At 35.3% G+C, this 21,484-nt stretch overlaps 2 protein-coding genes and 1 long non-coding RNA gene across 4 annotated transcripts in view; 2 read left to right on the plus strand and 1 right to left on the minus strand.

The window, feature by feature from the left end:
- The window catches only part of LOC132203086 (neuroligin-4, X-linked-like), a 57,391-nt gene that overhangs the window by 16,256 nt on the left and 19,651 nt on the right, over positions 1-21,484 (plus strand). The window contains exon 3 of the mRNA XM_059630548.1: positions 13,267-13,464. Within this exon, the coding sequence (XP_059486531.1) occupies positions 13,267-13,464 (198 nt within the window). The remainder of the gene's footprint in view (positions 1-13,266; positions 13,465-21,484) is intronic.
- LOC132203084 (uncharacterized) lies at positions 539-5,991 on the plus strand. Of its 2 annotated transcripts, none has more exons than XM_059630546.1 (25): positions 539-681; positions 738-780; positions 831-925; positions 985-1,662; positions 1,719-1,766; positions 1,838-1,871; positions 1,924-1,988; positions 2,047-2,143; positions 2,207-2,299; positions 3,397-3,536; positions 3,595-3,660; positions 3,721-3,769; positions 3,824-3,900; positions 3,973-4,087; positions 4,147-4,376; positions 4,436-4,514; positions 4,565-4,614; positions 4,666-4,701; positions 4,767-4,887; positions 4,955-5,064; positions 5,117-5,176; positions 5,231-5,267; positions 5,330-5,415; positions 5,469-5,571; positions 5,626-5,991. In XM_059630546.1, exons 1-25 carry the CDS (start codon positions 604-606, stop codon positions 5,889-5,891), a joined length of 2,856 nt encoding a protein of 951 aa, XP_059486529.1. In that variant the 5' UTR covers positions 539-603; the 3' UTR covers positions 5,892-5,991. The 2 variants fall into 2 exon arrangements, with proteins under 2 accessions (XP_059486529.1, XP_059486530.1); XM_059630547.1 differs by having other exon boundaries at positions 738-777.
- On the minus strand, positions 7,546-11,297 carry LOC132203087 (uncharacterized). Its single transcript, XR_009442429.1, has 2 exons — positions 10,100-11,297; positions 7,546-10,031 (listed from the first exon to the last, which is right to left on the minus strand). It is a non-coding gene; the product is annotated as an uncharacterized LOC132203087 (long non-coding RNA).

The raw sequence follows: 21,484 nt of genomic DNA on the forward strand, positions 1-21,484 counted from the left end.
AAGGGCAATGAGCGCGGATGAAAAACACGACGGAGCATTTCAATTAATTTTATGGTCTGTATAAATTCCATCTGAAATGAATTTTCATACACGGAAACGGAGGTTAGACAATTTGCACATGGGCAAGCGTTCAGGGGTGAGAAAAGTAGGCCTGCCTGCTCTTTGTCTTTGGTGGGAAAAGAAACATACTAAATTTTTCAGGAAAAATAGCCACGCTGAAATTTTTTTAATTGTTTTTATGAGTGACAAATGGAAAAAATACAAACTTCATATTGCAATAGTTATACATTATAGGGAAAATTTTAATATTTAATTATCCTTCTTTTGCAATATAGTTTTTAAAATATGGTCAAAATTATTTCATTAATGTAATTCATTTTTTAATTTGTTATGTTTAACGCGTTTAACGTCAGATACGCTGCTAGTCTTTCCAGCCACCGATGGCACTAGTTTTGGCGTTATTTCTGAAAAAAAAGGCAGGATGTCACAGCCATCGCCGTTATGAACATTTTCCTGGCGCGTCAAACAGTCACAAAACATCAAGCTAATGGCGGCGAAAATGCATGTTTGCAATTCAGAGAAAATATAATCGAAAATTTCACGATGTCACTATGGTTGGAGGTTTTTCTGTTTCAAATATTATTTTTAGCCTTCTCTTCAGCAAGTCAAAGAAATTTAATAGTGAGTCAAATATTTTTGAATGAATAGGAAAATTGCAATTAAAATATTTATAATAGCATAATCGGAGAGTCGGCGTGGTGCATAACAGAAACATCGGTGGTAAAATATATTGAACTGTGGTCAAGCTAATAAATAACATGTATTCGCAGGAACGTCAGCATTGTCATCGATTACTGGTAAACGCAGCAACATAATCAGATGCTGTAGCACAAAATCTTGTATTTATGACTCACAATCCAAATTGGTATTATTTCATACTTTTATTCTGCCGCGTTGAAAATAGAAATGTTTTAAATCGTCCAGAAAACTTCAAATTTCACTAAACTGAGAAGTCGTCAGCCTGCAACGCTTTCTTCACCAATCCTCTCTGCTACCACAGACACGATTTCAGAAACAGAAAACACCGTTTCAATTAACTCAATGACAGACACATTCAGTGAAACAGCAACGGACTTAGATACAAATACTACTCTTCTTGGGATTACAACAACGTTTGATTTAGAAACAACTGTTACCGCATCACTAAACTTTTCTACGGATTCGAATTCTCAAAGCAACAATTTAGCCGAAACTTCAGAAGCAACAACCACCTCTTCATTTACGACTTTACCAACGACATCAAAATCAACCACAACAACAGAAGAATTAGCGTCAACCACAGCAGAAGAAATAACTTCAACCACAGTAGAACAAGTTACAACAACCACAACATTATTGACAGCAACAATGCCAACCATAAGAAATATTTCAACCACAACATTAATGTCAAATCCTACCCTATCAACAAAAACGTCTATCATTAATACAAATATTTCAACTACAACATCAAAATCATCTTCAACCCTCTCAACAATAATGCCTATCATTACAACAAATAAAACGTCAATCGCAACAGTACCAGCGTTAACCACAACGACAAAATCAACGTCATCTATGGCAGCAATGACGTCAACCACAAGAGGAAGTACGACAACAATTGACGTACGTCACTCGCTCTATATTATGTTTCCTTTTTCTGCTTCATTTTGGTAATGTAGCCAACTCTGGTCGGGAAATGTAAACCGGAAACTAACACCGCTGTCAATGTACGAACAAAATGAATATTTCTTATTTAAACTTTCACAGACGCATACTTATTACAAACAAAAATTAACAGAGGTCCCTCTTTGTAACAAATGGAGCCATTGCGGGTTTGCACTTCAGAAAGGTTGAAAAATATTTTCAAATTTTTTCATTAAATAGATCCGAACATGCACGGCTTTTGGCTTGATGCGTGCGGTCAAACTCTCTTGCTGGGAAAATCACTGGTTTAAATTCATTACCACTTTTCTCACATTTTTTGTTCATAGAAAGTTATAATCCTAGGGCACTTGGCAGCAAAACTCAGCTAAGTGTTTCAGCTTAAACATGCAGCCGTTCGCCTTTGAGAGCAAACAGAAGCTCGAATGCATGAAACTCCAAGGTTCAAATTTTAAATTATAGAAACTTACTTAAATTCAAAAATCAATCCAACATTTTTCTCAAGCTAAGAGCTGGATGTATAATATAAACTACTGGACGGGCGGGATGAAGGACCTGGCGAGCGAAAAGTTGAGTTGGTGCAATGTGAATGGCTCCGTGCCCTGGCGGTTGTAGGAGACAAGTTACCGCAGACACACCTTACAAACGAGGAGGACAGAAGCTACAAGCCCCTCCTTTTTTTGTAAAATTCATTTAGACACAAGTTACAAGCGCGAAACTTTGAATAAGCAAAGCAAAATTGATCAGTTTTATGATAAATTTTGAATTTAATGAAGTTTAAAAGCAATTTTAATAACTTCTTGCTGATTTTATTTAAAAATTCACTTTTCAATAATTATTTGAGTTGTTTACTTCATTCATTTTCAATCCTAATAATCTCATAATTTTATAATTGTCTTTAATATTTTCATTTGAAACAATAATCTGTTTTGAATTAACATCCATCTGTAATTATATATTAAATTTTCCTTATGAAGCCGCTAGAGAGTAAATTTTACGCAGTACTACTATTTAAAAATTTAGAGCTCGCTGCAGTGGATGCTGGAGTCTTTTTGATCTCGGAAATTTAAGCAAAATCCTTGCTAGTGATGGTGCCGTTTTGTCCAAGAATTAAGTTTTTTTTCAGATAAATTGTTTTTAACAATTGAATGTAAACAATGTGATGCTGTAACAATTAAACATTAAAATTAATAAAATCTCCTGCTAACAATAAGAAGCGTAAAAATTGAACAAGAGACAAAGAAATTAAACTAACTGGTGGCAAAATTGGTAATTTTTAATTTTAGCTAAGTGAAAAGTGTAAATTCTGTCTTAGGTCCTAGCTGATCAATTGTTGGCATTAACACGGTAATTTCTGTAATTCTTTTTAAATTAATGCGTTGAGCTTCATGTTGGCAAAGTTTTAGTTTGATTTAGAAAATAAATCATTTTTTTAAAATAAAAAGTTTCCCAAGTTTGAGGCTTTCATTGAGTTACTAATACATGAATTACAACTATTTTTTTGCTAATATACTCTCAGTATTGCTTAGGATTGACTTATACAGATTTAAAATTTCCGCGTGTAACTTGTGTCCCAATATATGCTGAGAAAAATGTGTCACGTGACGTGTATCACGTGATCTGTATAGCACCGGCTTGTAGCTTGTGTCGCTTTGTCAGGTAAGTTGTGTCTGCGGTAACTTGTTGCCGCATCCCTGCCCTGGCAGCAGGGTGTCCTCCCCTTAGCAAACCTAACGAAGGACCAGAACTGTATCCAAATGCAAATTTCTAAAGCAAATGGCAACATTTCGATCAAGGACAGACGATGCTCGGACACTTTAATTTTTGCTTGCCAAGTTAGAATTAAAACAATTTCTTCCTCCCGATTTCTATTGATTTGATATTTATTATCAGGGCCCTCCAACAAAGCCTCCTAAGTGCTCCAGTCCTGTTTGTCCAAACGTCACGTGCCAGGAAGACGTACGAACTTTCTTGATCAATTTTAAGAAAAAAATATAAATTCAATGAAAAAAATTACAGCCTCTGCTTTTCACCATGTTTGGTTCAGATAAAGCATTAACCATAAAAAGTAAATCCAGGAGATATCAATTGAATTTTCTATTTAAGTTTTCTTCAATTTTAGACCGTACTCTTCATGGAAAGTGGGTAACACAGAAATTGCGCACCTATCTCTTCAGCGCCCAAAATAACACTAAAACTGTAAATATGAGTATTAACTCATATTTTTTGGAATGAAACTAAAATATCTAAAACAAAAATAAAAAATTGAAGTATTTGGATGCCATGAAGACCTGTTGTAATTTGGGCATGTCTTTGATGAGTTTGGATGCGAAGCACAAGTACGATGCTTTAGCAAACATTTTCAACTCTTCCCAAATGGGAGGAGGCAAGTAGCGAAATTTATATCTGAAATAAGCATTAATTTCATACAAATTGCCAATAAAGAGGCCCAGAATTTGACCTTCTGGACTTCCGGTACAGACGAGGGCTGCGAGTCAAATTTTGGTTATTGTTCGGCCAAACGGCTGTTCCGAAATGAAACAAAGTGGATGCCTGGACAACCGGACAACGCAGGAGGAAAGGAGAACTATGTGGCCGTCCACATTTGGCGCGACATGCGTTCAGTTCTTCTTGCAGATTACGAAGGGCAGACTAAATTCAGATACATTTGCGAAGTATTTTTTTAATAAAATTAGTTGGACTTAAAAATATTAAATTTCAGAATTTCATGTAGAAAAGACGCAATCCGCAGTCAAAGAATGAAAAGCAGGCGATTGTGGACGAGTGCACAATCATTTACGGCGTCACTTCAAGTATATTTCATAAAATCATCCTGAAGTTTAAATAAAAATAAATAATTTAGCCGAAATTGATTTGCTGAGAAAAGCGACGACGTTAGACAAGCGGATGAAGGTACATGGTTTTGCATAATGTATAGAAAATAATCAATTAAAATATTGTTAGTGCTTCGTACAATGTGTTGGAGATGCCATAGGGCTGGTAAAATTCAATTAAAACCTTATTATATACACAATAAAACAATAATTAATTTAACTTCTGGGAAGATTGTTGGTGGAATGATTGTGGAGAGCAAGGTTTTTGCAATTCTCGAGACCATGGCTCTACAAAACATGAGCGAGTTGATGAAGAATATGGGCATTGTAGATGAATGCAACAACAAATCAAGTAAATTTCAAATATTTTCATTGAATGGAACATATATTAATATTAATAATTAATAATAATAATGAAGCTGGAATGGATGTGTGTGACAAGGCATATGAATTGGCTAAATGTGCCAGGGACAAGGCGACAACAGTGTTTGACCAAATCATAAAAGATTTGGACAATCAAACTGCGCAGGTGAACATCTGGAATGAGAATTTTATTATATTTTATCTGATCAAATTTGAAGAGTGATGGGCTGTTTACCAAGTCTACCGGTTGTGCTTCAAATGAAACTTGCATCGTTGATGTACGGAATCCATTACTATTTTAACAACAATTTAATTAAGTGATTTTAAAATAGAAGCCTTTGAAGGACCAATTAAATGCATTAAATCTGAGTATGAAATTAATGAAAAAAGATAATTAAAATAACTATAAATAAAAAAAATTAAATATTTAGACGCGTCTACATGCGGTAACTTTGTCAACAAAACGTGGGCCTGCAAATGCACTGATTTAAAAACTTACATTGTTGGTTATCAAGGAGTAAGTGGCAAGAAAAATTGAAGCACTGGTCTATAATTATTTTTTTCTGATAGCCCTTAATACACTCACTGGCAGTGAGTTTTTGCTGTAAGGTTGGAATGCGATTGGTGACGCCCTCAAATTATGTCAGAGCCACAAATTGTGTAAATCCGCTTCGTAGGTTCCTGCATAAATTTGCAACAACAATTTTTAATTGAAATTTCTTTGAAGTTCAATGGACCACTTGGAAAAACCGATGCTGGGCAATAACAAATTCTGTCGTGGTCGACGTGACGAGTGGATACAGCTACAATTGCGAAACGCAAACAACTTTTTTTCCGACCAAGTTAAATCCCTCTCATATAATCAGGTTCGGTGCAAACGGAGCATATGACGGTGGACCGCTCGTCTCTTATAATACCCTCTTTAATGGCAAGCCGGAAATTAATGCCCTTGGTGAATTTTCCATTGGTGCATTCATATGCGAAGAATTTTAAATTAAAATTATTGCTCCGCAAAATGTATTGAAAAAGTTATTATTGTTTATTCATTTGGTTTTTTACTTTAGGAAATGGTCAAACATATAAAGAAAAATTGAGGTGCTCATTTTTTTACAATAAAATAAATTGCTTATAATTTTATGTCCATCTTATTCTTGAAAATGTTGCAGTTTTTGAATGCCCTTAATAACTATTGCGATAAATTTTGATTTTCCATAAAAGAGAATTCAGCAGATTTGCCGAGCACTGATGCTCTCCATCATTGCCAAAAACGTTATCATTTTCAGAAACGTCTGCAAAACGTGTCAGCAATTTGTAACCCCCGAACTAATTTCGCACACACTTTGCTCTCTCTGCGGATCTGCTGTTTTTCATTTGTCGTGCAGTGGCGCTCGCGTGATAAATGGCGGACAGACGCTTTCAATCACGGCGCATCAACACAATATACTTTTCCGCGTCACACTGGTGGCGTTTATTAATCTTGCAAATAATATCCGCGCCATTATCTCATTGTTCCACTCTGTCAACTGCACATGATCAGATTCTCAAGCGCGGGCACACTTTTAACGACATCGCACCGCACACAGAGAGTTAGAGGGCGCGTCATTAATCTTCGCCCGCGCTCAGTTCAGCCATCGAGAGATCAAGTGGCGATAAATAATTTGCTCCTCTTTATTTTTTACACACGATCTTTGAGGGCCCAAGGGTGTCGCCGAAAGTGGGCCAAAAACTTCCCCCCGCTAAGCCCGGCTGCCAATTTCGGCGCCCCCTGAGACTCGTGGCCCCTTCGTTGAAGTTCCGCCTGGGCCGTAATACGGATCATTTTGCGCGCAAATTGCACTTTTTTTCGTCTGGCTGCTTCTTTTTGTCTGTCGTGACCGCTGCTGCCGGAGGAGGAAAAGGAAAAGAGAGCTTGCTTTTGCAACGTCGACTGCTCTGGGTTTAGGCGGGATAACAGGTACTAACAAGCAATGTTTTCGAAGTGTCACACTCCGATTTTCTTAAAAATTAGTGTGAGGCAGGGAAAAGGTGTCATGATAACCAAACAAACGTCCATTTTTGCCCTAATTTCCCAGGAGCTGCGTTACACGCATTTCAAATTTGGAAATTTATGCAACTTCACGACATGTATGTTTCGCATGCTGCATACTTACCTATATGAAGCACATTATGTCATATGGTAAGTATGCAGCACGCGAAACAGCGAAGTCATGAAGTTGCATAAATTTCCAAATTAGAAACGCTTGTAACGCAGCCCAAATTCAAAATTTTTAAGAAGTATAAAGTTTTAGTTGAAATTTTATATAAAAAGGTCTTTAACCATTAAAAACTATTCAGCGTTCCTTAATAATTAAATCTGGGCAATCTAAAAAGTTGATGGATGCACTTTATATTTCTAGGCTGTTAAGTTAAAAAGAATTATTTTTTTGTGTTATTATATATTGTTTTGAAATGGTAATTTTACTTGTTTGGACAAGTGAAATAATTTTTAATTTTAAAATTTTTACTTGCAATATTTTTTCATTATTTACATTAGTAATTTTTGACAAACGTTTCAAAAGTTTATATGTATATAAAAATGAAACCGAAAATTAATTTATAATTTATTTATTATTAAAATGATAGTGAAAGTTGATTGGAGCAAGACTGGTGTTTTATTACTCTTAACAGGAATAGATTTTTAGTGATCATAGCATAGACAATATCATTGAAAAACGGCTCGGAAAAGAATGCTATTTTGGTTATTTTGATCTTGGCGTATATTTGCAATTTAAAAAGAAATTGAGCCCTTGCAAAAATATCATCTATCTTAAAGAGTTAAATGACCATTTTTTTAATCAATATTTTCTTAAATTTTTGAATCAAGAATTTTAGGTTAAAATTCAGTTTTCTGATGCTTTATTTAATCGATGTTTTTTTTAATTATAATTATTTAAAAATGTTAATTAAATTTAGAAAACTAAATCTTCAAATATATTATGTTAAAATTAGATTTGAATGAAAATATTATATTTAAATTTTATTGAAAATATTGAAATTTAATTTTACTTGTAATTAAAATTTAATTTAAATTGTTTTGCCAATTTAATTTTGCATTTAAAAAAAGTTCAACAAAAATTGTGGCTTTATGAAGAATAATAATGTGCAATTTTGACGATTTTTATTCTTCTTCCCTTTTATGGCCGTATTGAATTTATTGGAATTTATCTGCCACCGACGATGAACTTTTCTGCGACCTTGGAACAAGTTCTGTATAAACATAACAACATAAGGACGAAGTGCCCATGCAAAACTTGCAGGGTGCTCTAGTAATTTTAAGAATGCAGGGAGCGCATTCCAGAGCACGGTCGAACCAACTTCACCCTCAATTCACAATCAGTCCATAAAATCAGTTCTTGGAAAAACACACGAGGAAATAGATGTGTTTTTTATTTATTGAAAATGAGTGATCAAATAATTTCTGTTCACAACGTTATACAACAATTGATTTACGACTGTGGATTTGATACTTTGAAAACCACAGTTCCTACCCTAATCGAATTACAATTGACCAGCCATCTGAAGGGTAATATTCACTATTATTAATTGAATGACAAGTTTTTAAAACAAGCAACTTCCTTTTTTTTTTTAGCAATAATATGTGACTTCAACAGCATTGACAAAATTATCCAAGAAACTACACTCGACTATCAGCATGAGACTACTAGTGAACTCCTAATTGACGACTTGGTTGACTCACTGGAAACGCAAAATGATTACGATGTTCATGACAATACTCTGGAAACAAGACACTCGATTCATCCACGTGGGCAACACGCTGAACAAATTGAGGGCGACAACGCCGAGTACTGCCCAGATGATGACAACCCTTTAGGTGCAGTACAAATTGTTGTTAGTCTGAAGGAAAAGCAAAATGCTGTTAACTACTGGAGAGCCACAAAAGGAAAACTTCGTCCTATTGAATCTGTGCAGCACCGCTTTAGATACGTCACGAGTAGGAGACAACTATACAGATGGAAATCGCAGCTGGAAAATGGAGGAGATAGACTGAACAAATTAGCTGCTGTATATTTAGGTAACATAAAACCTCAAGTTTCAGCATTCAAACTATTAATAAGAAAATATATTTAAATAATTATGAAGAAACTGTTAATTTTTTTAAATTAATAATAAATTTATAAATTAAAATAAAAAATATTAAAGATTTAAAAAATTCTAATTAATAAAGAAAGATTTAAATTACATAACTATAATTATTATTATATTAATGGAACTGTAAATGTCAATTGATATTTTTATTTGTTATTATTATGAAATGTTGTAAAATAATTTTTTAATAAATAAAAAAATATATATGTTGCAGCCGTGAAGAGACGCTTCGACAATGCGCGTGAAAATGGATATTTGATACATGACTGTGATCTCATGGAGTGGGCTGCTGATGAAGGAAAAACAGCTAAATTGACAAACTTCTTTGCATCACGCTCGTTTGTTTACAACTGGAAAAGGCGATTTGGAGTTGGTGATCGCAAAGTCACAAAGTTTATGACGAAAGCTTCTATCGAGAGAGAAGAGGAGCTCATTCAGCAAGGGAAAGAATTTGTCAAAGACGGGGCTGCACTAGTCAAGGAGATAGGCGCATCGAATGTGTTCAACGCGGATCACATGGGACTTGTGAGAGAAATTCACACCGGGAGAACCCTTGACTTGATAGGAGCCAGCAATGTTTGGAAGGTATGTTATAAAAAATATATATCTATATAAAATTACATACTTATTGTTACAATTTTAATATTTATCAATGATATTTGATTGAATATTAAAATATACCATGATTCTCATTAAAAGACATCAAGGAGCGGTTTAATTTTTTATAAAGATTATAAAAAATATTATTAAATTATTATTTTTTTGTTAGTAATTTCATGCCTTAAGTCAATAAAATGAATTGAATTATATTGTTTCAGTTGATACAAAGCAAACATGCTCTTACGCACTCATCTACCATACTTCCTGTCACATCCGCTGACGGCCGCCTACACTCCCCTAGTTTGCTGATTCTGCAGGAAACAACTGGGAAATTTGGCCCCTCTGTGTTAAAGAAGATTTTCCGGCCTCCCAATTTAGTTTTACTTGCTACAAAATCAGGAAAGATGCACAAGTTTCAAAATGGAATATTTTTTGAAAAGTGTCTGATTCCTCACCTAAAAAGCAAGTCAGGATTTCTGAGGGACAAATGGTTTGGTTGGTGGAACGACGAGCTTCTGGACAACTTGCCTTTGGCCAAGTCAGTAACAATAGCTGAAATCCCTGCAGGCACAACTGGATGGGTGCAGCCGCAAGATGTCTATTTCAATAGACCCCTAAAGTGCTTCCTGCGAAAATTTTCAGATCGCATCATTGCAATGGGAGTTGATGTGACACTGTCAGAGCGAAACTCCATAATCAAGCTAGTGTCCATATCTATGAACCAATTCAGCGCTCCACGATTCCAAGCGGCAATCCAGTACGGCTTTTGGAAAGCCGGTTACCTTGGACCGACCAGGCCCCCAGCATTTGAGACCCCGGCACAGTTCTGCTTTTCAACAGAAACTGGAACCTGCGGAGAAAATGGATGTACCAAAAGGTTCTTCTTGAAGTGTGCTTGGTGTCTCCAATTACTTTGCTTCGAGCACCTCTGGTCATTCCATTACTGTGAGAATGCCAAGTGAATCCAAAAACTGAAATATCTAGATATTTTTAATATATCTACGCTTTTATTTGTGCAATTATTTACGTTTTTGTTTGGTGTAAATTCTATAAAGAGTTTAGAATAAATAAATATTTTATATCGTTTTATATAAATATGAAAGCTATCAAAAAGAATTTACAACGTTTTTTATTTCAATATTTGCCATTTGATAATATCCGAAATTTCGATTTATTCAAACTACTCTTGTAGTATGGCAAAATAGTTCTTCACATGAAGATATTATTACTTTTATTTATAAATAGAATAGAAATAACTAATTTCATTATTTCACAACATTTTTAGAAAATGTATAAAGTATCTTCATTCGTAAATTAAAGGAATAAAGGTATATTATTATATTAAAATTATAAGTTGATCATGGGCTGCGTTACAAGCGTTTCTAATTTGGAAATTTATGCAACTTCATGACTTCGCTGTTTCGCGTGCTGCATACTTACCATATGACATAATGTGCTTCATATAGGTAAGTATGCAGCATGCGAAACATACATGTCGTGAAGTTGCATAAATTTCCAAATTTGAAATGCGTGTAACGCAGCTCCTGGGCAATTAGGGCAAAAATGGACGTTTGTTTGGTTATCATGACACCTTTTCCCTGCCTCACACTAATTTTTAAGAAAATCGGAGTGTGACACTTCGAAAACATTGCTTGTAAGCCTGGGTGGGTCTGCACGCTGGCTGGCCGAGTAAGCTTTTTACCAAAGAAAAACAGGCCGATGATGAAACTGCCAACTCCCCCTTGTGAAAGCAGATTTTATTGGAGTCCGGCTTTCCATTTGCTGTAATTAGGCTCAACCGTGAAAAGAGTCCAGACCCACGTTATATTAATTTGGGTTGAAATGAAATGGGCAAAATTTGAAATGAAGAAATATCGTGGGAGTTTACCATGAAAAGGTATGTAATTTCAATGAGACGTAATTAAGAAAATCTGACTGCTTCCTCTTTGATATGAAAAAAAGAACATGGCTTCACTTCCATTACATTTCATTCCGTTAATTAAATTCTACTATTAATGCTATTAGAAACAATGTTTGGTGTTTCAATTATTTTTACCAGTGGTATAGGTTGCCTGAAACGACTCCAATTATTTCACTGTGACAATTTTTGCCAATATCAAGTTTTAATTTGACCATTTTGAATTTTGCTGGAGTTTTTAAAAATATAAATTTCCTTCATTTTCCATGTATAATTAATGGAAACGTTTAGAGAAAAAATTTAATGTCGCACACTAAAAATGTACGCATGGTATGATCTGTGAAAACTCTCCTTGTTAAAAAAATCACGCACGAAGAAGCAGCTAAGCGCGTGCTTAAAACAAACTTTTCCGCAATGAACTCAAACAAAATTTAGGTATACTCATTTTTACGTGCCTTTTATTTAATGTTAACTTATTCCCACATCATTCATTACAGTTCAATAATTAATAAAAAAAAAAATATGGTCAAAGACACACCCGAGATAAGAAAAAGTGGGTTTCATTGACTTTCTCTATGTTACAATTTAAATTAAAACTGGTAACAAATATTTTTTGTTCTATTCGAAGAATCAATAAAGGGAACAAAACATTTCCACTGTAAAAGGTAATATACATGATGGAACGTTAATCTATTTCATCACCCTTAATAAAAAAAAAAAAAAAAAAATTAAAAAAAGTTGTAAAATGTTTTGAATTGAAAATCATGGAAGTTATTTGTTTTCAAATATTTTAAATCTTTATTTAGAAATATATTACCATCAAAATATTTTGATTGTTAATTTTTCATTTAAAAACCACGTCAACCGCACGAGATCCAATGTAATTTCTTTGTTTTTGTTTGCTCACTTTGCTGGTGTAAGAAAAGTCAAAAGGCGTGGTGAAAATTGTGCGCATTGACCGCCTAGAGGGGCCATTCGAGCAGTCGGAATCGAGTGCAAACCCCTGCATATAGAACCCTAATTTTGGCCTTATATTTGAGAAATTCCTGCGCATTCAAGAGCAACCCTCTCTCTTTCTCCCCGCAGCTTTTTCGCTTTTGACAAAATTGCTTTCTTCTCGCTGAGAGGCATGAGAAGTAAGTGAGGTAACTTGTTTTTCTTGCCGCGCACACAATCGCAGGCGGCGTTAGAGCTCCTCAGAGCGGGGATTAAATGCGAAAATTAATTTTGGCTTTGTGCAAATCATCCCGAAAGCGGCTCTCGGCGGGCTCGGTTAATCATCTCGGCGGAGCTGCCAACTCGGTATACACACGCAAAATATGTACACGCGCACAATCTGGCGCCTAAAATCAACACGGTGCTGCAGTTTCTCAGCGGCGGCGCAAGGATATATTTCCAAGATAAAGATAAACTCGGGCGTAATTGATTGCTTTAAAGGAGAGCGCGCTGGCCGAGGGTGGGCAGGCTGTTCTTTTCGCAGTTCGGCCTGCACAAAAGACCAACCCTCTCCACTATGTGATATTATATTGTATACACAAAGTCTTGCTTTCTTGCCTACAAAGTGCTGTGTGTGTGCCATCTAAGCCCTTTGCTACACGCAGCGGCAAAATATATTGCTGGAGATTGTGAATGAGAAAGGCTTGCTTACCCTCGACCGCCCCCAGTCACCCCGTCTCTGAATTCCTGCACTTTTATTGTTTCCAGGCTTCTTGAACGCCAACACTGACAGGTTTATGAGATCGCCAGCCAACTACGGCCTCATGGACCAAATTGCGGCCCTCCACTGGGTGCAGGAAAATATCGCCGCGTTCGGAGGCGACCCCAGCAACGTCACCATCGTCGGACACAGCACTGGCGCGGCCTGCATCAATCTTCTCATGACCTCTAGTGCAATACCTGATGGTGAGTTTACAAATTTTTAATTACTTGTAAAATAAACATTTATGTAACAATTTGATCATATTTTTTGTTAAGTATATTTATAATTTTTTTTTTAATATTTAATCTAATTTTTTTAACTAAATACTGCACCAGCTCCATAAAAAAAAACGGAGCTATAAAAAGAAACAATAAATATGTATATAAATTTTACAGTTAGCCAGTTCCTTGAAATGGTGTAGATTAGAGATAAACATAATTCATTAGCCATATCTGACCCATTTAACTTTATAATTATAATAATTGATTGATTGATTAAAAACGTTCACATAATGCAAATAAAGCAAGAACTACAAATACGAACATTAAAGATGCAAAAAATTGCCATTTGGTTGACGAGGAAATGAAAGCAGTGGACCTGAGCATTTTTTTTTTTTTTAATATTAAGTGATAAGTTTCGTAGTTTACATGTCCAACTTTAACATCAAATTTAAATTTTTATATATATGGTCTTTATTGAAAACTCAATTGAGTACAACTTTCAACTTACATCTTAGAAGGTTAAAATTAAGATTCACAATTTATTTTATCAGTTTGCGCGACAGGGTTTCCAAAGTTTTTCACTTATTTTTAGAATAGTCATTAATGCTAAGCACTCGGTGGTTGCACTCAGCCAGATGATATTGGGTGCATTTCTCACCGCATAGCAAACACACGCATGAATCACTTTCCTCGAAACACTGTTGGCGCTCGGAACTATTGCTACAGATTTGATTATGAAAGCCGTGCATGGCAAAGCGACAAAACACATGTCTTTTAAAATTTAAATTTTTGAAAACAATTTAAGGGGAGATTTTTATTTTAAAAAGTTAAATTTGAGTTATATTTGGAGTTTTGTATTAAAAATATAGATGGATAGATAGATAAACGTACCTTCATTATTTTGTAAATTTATACATAATTTCCCAACTGCGACAAGTGTCAAAATCTATATCCTGTAAAAAATTAAATAATTGCTATTTAATTTAATTATTTTTTACTTGCATGGCACGGCCATAATTATTTCAAGCAGAAAATGATTTTAGAAGTAAAATAAAGGTAAAGAAATCACCTCTTCGGCTAAATAGAAATCATTAAAAAAACACTCTTTTTGTTTCCTTTTTTGACCATTGCACAGTCGATAAAAATTTTAAATTTACATTTGTTTTTCAATTCAAACTAAATGTGTCATAAAACCGCCTCACTCTATGGAATGACATTTGTGTGTCCCTGCGCTTTTATTTTTATTTTAAAACATTTCTCCCATCATAGATCATATAGATAGTGGGGTCCTATCTAACTCGCATGTATTATGCAACCAGCGTGGCACGAAACACGCACGTTTATTCTCCAAGGCTTTGCCGCAGCACAAAAATCAACTTAACCCGTTTTTCCAAAATCGAGATGCTATACGTACATGTTCCCAGAGGATATTACGAAATTACATACACACTTGGCTGGTCCATAAATTTCGCTAGGAATTTTATTTTCCACCTAAACTGCGAAAACAATCTCCGTCCTCGGGGAAATTCCGCAGGGCAAAAGAGTAGCAGTTCATCTTTCCCTTGTCCCCGATCTTCGTCGTGGCGAGAGGGAGACAGCCTCTGATAAGCTTTCTAAAGGAGGTTTTATTTTGGTTATCCAAGGGAGGAAAGAGACCGTATAAATGATGTGAAAACAACAGCTCGGATGTGGGAAACTTTTTACCGTACAGAGGAAAATTTCATTTTCCTCTTTCTCTCGGGTATGTATTAATGAAATACATGGCGCTCAATTTTCCGGCCAGAGAGAGAAGTGGCGCAAGGAAGGATAAAACTCAACACTGCTAAATCGAATATGTATCAAACTTTTCCGTGCGGGTGGGCATGCGAGCGTCTGATTTGATTGGGAAACCTTTCCAGCTGGGCTCACAAATAATCACATTTGTATTAGATTCGATTTTCTGCGTGCGCCTCTGCTCACGTCATAGGATGATCAAACGGCGTTCCACTCTTTGATGCATTGGTGAGGCTGGTTTTTGTTTTGCTTAACTTGTTGCGAGATAAAACATAAATTTGTTTTTGGAGAGAAACGAGTGAATTTTAATTAGGAGGAAATATGCTCGCCGGGCAAATTCCGCGTCGTAAATTTGCAGAATATTCAGTGCGTGTTTGCAAAGGAGGGCCGGTTGTTGCGAGAGCAGAGAGTAAATCTGGTGAAATTTAATTAATTCAGTCCCTGTGTTTTTGATAAGAGAGCAGGCTTTTAAACATTCATGGAGAGGCTCGTCGTTGCTTCGTTCTTCGTCAAGTGTATTTAAACTAAATGCAAATACTTGCGCAAAAAGCAGGCGGCAAAAAATCGACTATTGCAAAACCTTCCTTCTTTCCTCCTCTCTCTAGAATGAGCGAGCAAAAAATTTAATATTGGGCGCAGCCGAAAATTAAATTTCCTCTCGTCCAACTTTTTTCGTCCCCGGACGAAATTGTGAGAACTTGGTTCTTTCACGGAAGAAATAATAATTAAACTTTTGTGTAACAGGTTTTTTTTCCTAATGAAGCCAAGAATTTTTTCCCCACTGGCAAATCGTTCAAATCAGATTATTTTTTTTATTTAGCCGAGGAAGCCTCTTATGCAAATTCGATTACGGGGCAGGAAGCAGAAGTGATTTTTTTTATTCTTTTCCGTCCGTGTGCCACTGACTCGAATCCTCTTTAATTAGCAGCGGTGAATAATTTATTTTTGCTCAAAGTTTTCCTCCCCTTTGTGAGGCATCCCTCTTTCTTCCCTTGCAAGTTGCCATAAATTACTCCTTAAAAGTGATGAATGGCCCGGACCGGAGTCTCTCTTTTCCGAATAATTCTCCAGCATTCAAAAGAAATTAAGCCGCCGTGCGCACGTGTAGAAAAAGATGAAATTTCCATTCCGCTTGTCGCCGGGGAGGAATAAAGCACTGCCCGAGCGAAACAAAAACCAGTAATGTAACGTGATTAAAAATTAAAAGCTCACTCTGTTCACTCGTAATTACGTTCGAGCAAGCGAGACACGCATTAAAGGCACATGGGCGCGTGATTCGAATGCATATTAATTATACGACTTGCCACTTTGTTATTCATTGTCCAGTTGGTATTTCCTTTTTTCATGTGCATGTTGTTGACAGGAATGAATATTATACTTTGTAGAATCAAAGATATTTAATTTCAAAAACACATTTAAAGAATGTAATTTGTTTTAAATTTTTAATTACGTTTAAAAAAAAATTGTTTTGAAATAAATTTTTTCATATAATTTTTAATTATAAACTTTGCAAAAAAATTTATTCTTGTTTTAAATAATTAATAGTAGAAAAATAAAGACGATATATTTATAAAATTACTGACGTATTGACAAAAAATCCAATTAAAATTAAATATTTACGTTACATGCAATGCTGAAGTCGTGAATAATTAATGGAATTAATGTAATCCAATGTTTTATAATAAATATTTTTATTAATACAAATAATTAATTTCAGCAAAAGTCCCGTTATAAATATTTGCATTAATTAAAATTTAAACAACCGATTCTGAAACATGGTATACGTTTTGCTTACATGAATTGGTTAATAAATGAAACTTGGCCAACAGCTCTTGTCCAGCTTGCGAAACTGTCCACTGGTTGCTTTGCGTCAACAACAATTATATATGGACGCTGAGATTCACCGGATAAAACTCAATTAAAAAATCCACATTGTCGCTAGTGCAGAACATAAACAAAAATGAATGGACTTACTTAATCCGTTTGCATTCAGCGTCGGTTTTATTTTTTTAATTATATGTCAGCGTGAATGTAAAAAAGATTACAGTCGTGTAATGGACGCACACATGCATGTTTGTTTGTAAAAAAAAAAAATTGGATCACGTGGAATTACTTTGATTATAAAGCGGTGCTCGCTTTGATCCGTCGGTATATCAAATTATCCGTTGAAATTAAAGGGGAGAAGAAAAATGGATGCAAATCAAACAACGTGCAGATCAAAATTGTGCAACGATATCCCACCTCTCGTCGTATTTCCTTTTCATATCCGTTCGCATTATTATTTTTTTCTCCGAACCGCGCTGCGCACGATTGAAAATGGCATTTGCGCGATGCGGTATTATGCAAATCGTTTCTGAGTTATTTCCGCATGGGTAGTTTTGTTTCTATGCCGCTTTGAGTGATCGAGAACTGCTTTAATTAAATGGAAACGTAGAGCTCTATGGTGTGATTTTTTCAAATATTATTTATCAGTAAAATACAAACGAGCTCTTTGCAAATAGTTATCAATTCAATGTTCGCTCTATTTACTTATTTGAATATTCATATTTCCATAAAAATATGGGTAGATGTCAAGTTTTGCAGTGAATAAACAGTCGTATAATTTTAATATGCACTTTGCTTAACTTTTCATTTGCAATTGGAAAAATCAAGGTAGTTTTCTGTGAATTTGTAATTATCAAATGCAGAGAATGAATTCAGTCATGTTAAATGAATGAATACTCTTGACGGCATTCATCAGAAAAACGAATACAAGGATATTGAAAAAAAATTATTAAATGTATTCTCTGTAAACTAGTTAATGTGAGCTGACTTTGAAACTAAATGGTGAATTCAAGATTAAATTTGAACACTACAATCGATTTCTATGTAAAAAATGACCTAGATTATGTTGACCTATATTGCTTGCAAAATTTGACAGTTTAGTTTTTGTCATGAATTGTTTCCCTTCAGAGATATACAAAAACAATCAATATAACATAAACCCTTAAGGTTCTTGCAACTATACAAAAGGGTCAAAACTTCACCTAGATTTAAGTAATTTTGGCCTTTATGGAATAATTTACTTTAAAATTTGAATTTGTAAGTGGTAGGAAAAGCCTTCCTGAATTTTTTGTTAATATTTGTGCCAAGTTCATTTTTTTTTTTTTTAATTGTAAAAGGCAATTTTGTCATTTTGAATATAAATCGTATTAGACTAGAAATACCTCTAACTACGTAAAGCTGATTTTGTTTTACATATCGTAAACATTTCTTTTTAACATTACATTGCATTATTTATTTTTTAAATTTTAGTACAAGTTTCTTTATAATAATAATTTCATAAAAGAACTATATTAACTTCAAGAAAAAAAAAACCCAACATGAATTATTTTATATTAAACTAAAACAACTTTCTCTTTGAAAATTGGTGCCAACGTGAATTTAATGACCAAATTTTTTCAATTTTTTTATTTTTATATTTTAGAAATATTCTCCATTTTTTTTACAACAGAATAGTTATATGTACTAAATACCTTCACAGTTGCCATTTTCTCAGCATGACTTAACCAAACTCAATCAATTATTTCGCTCAGAATGGTTTTTAATTGAAATTCGTTCAACATTTGTAAAAGCCAAATTGAAATTTCATAAATTTCATGCTTTTTACCAACAGACGTATGTACAGTTAATCTCATCTCTTCTGCATTTTCCTGTTAACCATTCAGCAGAATTTTTGTTTGCCTCAAAGGTTTGTGCCCTCATACGCAAAGTCCTTTTTAATGATTCAACAACAAAGTAAATCAGTTACCTGGCCAAACAGAGCGAAATCTCTCTTCAAAAGCATGCGAAATGCTGTGTGTAAATAAAATAATTTCAGCGCACAATCGCGGACAGCATTTGTGCTCCACTCGTCACAATATTCAATTGTGCGAGCGGGTATATCTTTTATATGTTTGTGCGTGTCCATTGTCTCTCTCTCTCTCGTCGCGATTTGGCTAATCTGTTTGCGCGCTGTCGATCAATACATACGGGGAGCACGCGATTGGAAGATGTCAAAGCGACCAATTTGCAACACAAATCCGCGCCGGGCAAATAAAATGGAATTATCGCGGCGACAACTCTCCCGCCGCTTGTACACAATAATAACTGTAATTATAATTGGCATGCGCACCGTCGCTAATGTTGTTGAACAACAACACAGCACAGTCGCTTGATTTCCGCGGGGACTCCGCCGGGCCTCTTTGCTTTGTTGACTTTGTTCACTTGGCCAAGTCGTCGGCTCGGCATCCATTCCATTATGCAAACGCGTTCTGCCGACTCCCACTGATGCGCCTTGCCATTAGCTCTATTTGCCCTGCACTAATTATTCATCCAAATCTCGCAGGCAACCCCCACCCCCTCACTCGGGCTTTTCTTGTCCCGTTCTGTTTTTGCGCTCGACTTGTTTACTGATCACGTTAGTCTACACACAAAGTTTGTGTGTCTCTTGAACGCTTTCGCGTCTAACGAGTTTCTCTATAATTAATTTTGCCCCATGACATATTCGCAGCGCAGCCCTGACTCTCAGATATTGTTTCGCTTGGCAAGCGCTTTATTATGTAATTGGATTTCGCCAGTGATACAATGTGCAAATCTTGTGAAAGAATTACGGAGCGTGGTAAAAAAAGGCAAAAATTGGGTTAAGAAGCGTCTTTTTCATTTGAAAAAAATGAGCAAAGAAGTAGAACATTTCAAAAGGAGTAGAATGATACTTCTGTAGGTTGAATGATTGTAGTGAAAAACATAGCATGCATACAGTGGCCTTAAAATAGTTCTTACAAGAGGTTCTGAACGTGAAAAACTGTTGAAAAACATTTATTTTCACCCTCTTTAGCCATATGATTCACACTGAACTTTGATTTAAAGATATATATTATGCAAAAGGAAACGATTATAAAGCCCTTTATTACTTTAGAACTAAAGCATTTTTCCGGATTTTTTTTAAATTTGAAAATTATACAATTTCAATCTTTTTTATTCGAGCTATTATGCAATGTAATAATTGAAATGTTTTTTTTTTTTGAAAAATGAAAATCAATGCTCATTGAGGATATAAGACTAAGGAAATTTTCTAATCGGTCTTTGAATTTTAAATCATTAATTGATCCTAAGATTTTCAAAATGTGATCAACACAATATTAATTATAATTTTTGTGTTCATTCAAAAGTTGCATCGAGTGACGTCCCAATGTCAGAAGAGAAGTTATTAGAGGGACTATAAATGAGTCCAAAAATTTTATGCGGAACATTTAATACTTAAAATGACCCACCATAACTCAACTTTCAAGATAAGACACTAAGCGAAGAATTAATTTTTTCAATTGAACTTTACATCCTCGTCAAATAAATCTAGTCATAAGTCGCTGGTAATAATTAATTTTATATTACTTTTTCCTTTCCAATCTATCATGCTTTTATTTAATTATAGCGTTCTCTAGCGCACCAGATGAAAAATTTGCGCGCTTAATATATTAGCTGTGCGGTGGACGTTTATTGAATCCGGTGCTCTGTTCATTTCGCTCGACCAATTTATCTGTCCGTGCGATCAGCCGCGCACAGCAAGCCTGCATGTATACATATTATGGCGTGTTGCGAAAAATCAAATTAATTTGCTCGTGTCACTCCGAGCGTCAGCTACACGAGAGCTAGGCGGGTTGCATAATTAACGATGTCGCTGTGTTTAGAAAATATGCGCGCAACATATCGGCCGGTCATATATAATTATTCGATTCGGCGGTGCAAAGGTCAAAAGAGCAAATGAGCAATTATTCAACACAGGGCGGAACAAGTTGTCTTTCCTCTCTCTTTTATTTATTTATTTTCTTGCGTCGTTCGGGAAAAGCAATTTCCCTTCGTCAGCGTAGGCAGAGATTTCCTACGTTTTCAATTTTGCAAGTGGCGCGTCTCTAATCGGAAACCGAGAAGAGAGAGAGCGGCTGGTGTGCGGCAGATTATTCGCACCCCGTCACATATAATTAGACGACTCCAATTTCCCGCCAAATCGAACGGCGTCTCTTCCACACCTATTGTATGCCACGAAGGAACGAACCAATTTCTGCATCAAAGTGCGAGAGAGGCGAAAAGATGCGATCTCGGCGCTCTTTGTTCCATTATTCATTACCAGGCGGCACACTCACATACACACCCCATCAAGGAATCAATAAATCCAGCCCCGGCACCGTTGAAAGCAAGCGACGAACGAGAGGTG

The sequence above is a fragment of the Neocloeon triangulifer genome, unplaced genomic scaffold (assembly GCF_031216515.1).
Source record: "Neocloeon triangulifer isolate White Clay Creek 2 clone unplaced genomic scaffold, ASM3121651v1 ptg000017l, whole genome shotgun sequence".
NCBI lineage: Eukaryota > Metazoa > Arthropoda > Insecta > Ephemeroptera > Baetidae > Neocloeon > Neocloeon triangulifer.